Genomic DNA, 2586 nt, shown 5'->3' on the forward strand with positions numbered 1-2586 from the left:
TGTAACGCAGAGGAGCAGCGAGGGAAGAGGAAGCAGGTAAGCATGGCTGGCAGCCGTATGCAAAATAACATCTCTCCCTTTCGCTTTTCTCAGCTGGCTGGCTTGTATGTTAGAGAGGTGGTCCTGAGGACGGGCTTCTAAGAAGTAGGGTGAGAGCACAACCCACACATACCTGAATCATACCAAAGCTCCTGGAGAAATGCTCAGTGGTGTGGGTGAAAGAGGCTTGGAAAAGGAAGGTCTTGAAGCAGGGGGTCAGACACAAGTGATGAACCCATTGCTCTGGCAAAGCGTCCCTGTGTAAAAGCAGTGTTTGCAGCAAAGCGTGTCTTGTTAGGAGGGCTAATGGCACTTTCCATAGTAGAAGTTGGGGTAGCAGAACATGGCAGTGCACTGGCACCTGCTGTGCCTGTCCGCATGCCTTGGTGCTGCTACAGGAACAGTTGAGGTATGTGGTGAGTTCTGGTTAGTGAAAAGGAAGTGGAAATCTTTGACACACCAGCTAACTCATATAGTGAAAAGGAGTTGTTCGGTTTCTGAAATGGGAACTGGCTTGCTGAAGTGCCCAGTAAGCATTATTATGTGTTAGGTTGCATCCTTAAAAGTATCCACTAACTCATTGTTCACAGCTGTTTGTTTTCACTGGCCTTCCAGTGAGTTGTAACACGGCCAGGAAAAGGGAAGCTGTAGCCATACCTATTTGTACGTGTGGCTGAAAATAAGGGATATCGCTCTGTAACTAGATATGTTGTAGGTGTTGCGTGTTGCCTTCGCAGAAGTCCTGTGCAGTAGGTACCACCAGTGTCATTCCCACCCTTCTAGTGCCTGGGGCGAACTCCGGTGCCAGAGGGAGCAGCCGTCCGATACTGCACGGCGCCTGTTCTGTGGCCACGGTGGCCTCGTTGTGTTTCTACGCCTGTGTTAATTACTGCACGCCATTCAACAGAACTCCCACTAAATAAAACCGAGCGGTGTCCCTGTTCCCTCCTGATGGGCCTGTGAAGTCCAGGGGGAGATGTTTCGCGCTGTTCCTCCCAGTGAGTAAGACAGGGTTCATTAGGTCACGTTCCTTCTTCAGGGATGTGATCTTCTATTCTGAATAGCAGCTTCGGCACCATCTCGAGATAAAACACGCATGTATGGAGATGTTTTTGCGCTGTTCCTCCCAGTAAGACAGGGTTCATTAGGTCACGTTCCTTCTTCAGCGATGTGATCTTCTATTCTGAATAGCAGCTTCGGCACCATCTCGAGATAAAACACGCATGTATGCGGTACTTAAAGTTCATCATTCTGTTTTGTACTGCATTATTTATTTGGAATTAGAAGGTTAAGTATTTTGTAACAATTGCCATTTACAAGACAGGAGAAAAATAGCTTGAATAGCAGTGTCTGAAGTGAGATCGTTAAGCAAAGCAATGAATCACAATAGCAAATTTCTAGCACACCCTTCTGTCTGTTCCAGATGGGATTACAAGAGCCTGTATGCTTTCAGTGCTTTGTTCGTGAGGATGATCTCTCTACCTGCGAAAAATAACATATAAGTGAAAGCAAGCTGCCCACCACTGCAGTGCTGCCAGTGTAGCCCCACCAATGGAGAGTTCAGAACTCCAGAAGACGCTGCTTATCATGAGTCTTGTTGTTATTAAGAAAGCAGAAGGCTTTTCCTGTTTTGGCGTGCTTTTAACGCTGGCTGCTGGCAGTGCTCTTCTCCCAACAAATCTCAGCTGCTGGTAGCGTGGTGATGGAAGGTCTGAATGCAGTAGAGGTTAGGCACACTCCTGGTCTCCAGGTGCAGGTGGTTTTCTTAGGAGCTTTTCATGGAGGTTATTGTGAGATTTTTTTTCTTTGAGGACAATAAGCTCTGAAGCCTGGTTCTCAGTGTTTAAGTGTTGTTCAACTGCTCCTCTTTTTCAGTGGAAGCATGGAGCCTGCATTTCACAGAGGAGATCTCCTGTTCCTCACGAACCGAATTGAAGATCCAATCAGAGTGGGAGAAATCGTCGTCTTTAGGATAGAAGGAAGGGAGATTCCTATAGTCCATCGCGTCCTGAAAGTTCATGAGAAGTATGTGGAGAATTTGGGGAATTGTACTCTGTGTGTTTGGCTAAACTGTATCTTTCTTCATCTCCTTGAGTAAACAGATGGGTAGGACATCAGTAGCAGGTATCCAGGAAGAAGTAACATGGAAGTTTCAGACCGACAAAAGCTGGTCTCCTTGGTTTATTCGTAAAAAATCATCCAGCAGAGTTCACAAGCTGGGGAGTCTGTGCTGATGTCCTGGATTCCCCATGTCACTTACTTATGCCATCATTTCCATCCCAAGCTGCTACGTAATGTCACTGTGTTGTCTCCTGTAGGTATGGCTGCATTTGTGTGCGTGTGAAGTGACTCTTGTTTGTAGAGGTAGAACTTAGGAAAGAAGGGTATTTTGTATGTAGCATGCCTTATTTTAAAGCTTGTCTTATGCTCCTGGGCCCTGCTCTCATGCAGAGGCATGAGGCGTTTCTTTTCCTCTCTGTAGGAAGGGTTGCATTGCGTTGTTACACTCAGAGTCTCTGTGTGACCTGCACTCTCCGTGTGCTGCTC

General features: G+C 46.8%; 1 protein-coding gene across 3 annotated transcripts in view; it reads left to right on the plus strand.

The window, feature by feature from the left end:
* SEC11A (SEC11 homolog A (S. cerevisiae)) overlaps window positions 1-2586 on the plus strand; it is a 7181-nt gene that overhangs the window by 262 nt on the left and 4333 nt on the right. For 2 of the 3 annotated variants that reach the window (XM_010155463.1, XM_010155464.1), the window contains exon 2: window positions 1915-2064. The exons of the other annotated variant lie outside the window; for it this stretch is intronic. In XM_010155463.1, the coding sequence (XP_010153765.1) occupies window positions 1915-2064 (150 nt within the window). The remainder of the gene's footprint in view (window positions 1-1914; window positions 2065-2586) is intronic. 3 annotated transcript variants of the gene reach the window in all.

The sequence above is a fragment of the Eurypyga helias genome, unplaced genomic scaffold (genome assembly GCF_000690775.1).
Source record: "Eurypyga helias isolate BGI_N326 unplaced genomic scaffold, ASM69077v1 scaffold37037, whole genome shotgun sequence".
Taxonomy (NCBI): domain Eukaryota; kingdom Metazoa; phylum Chordata; class Aves; order Eurypygiformes; family Eurypygidae; genus Eurypyga; species Eurypyga helias.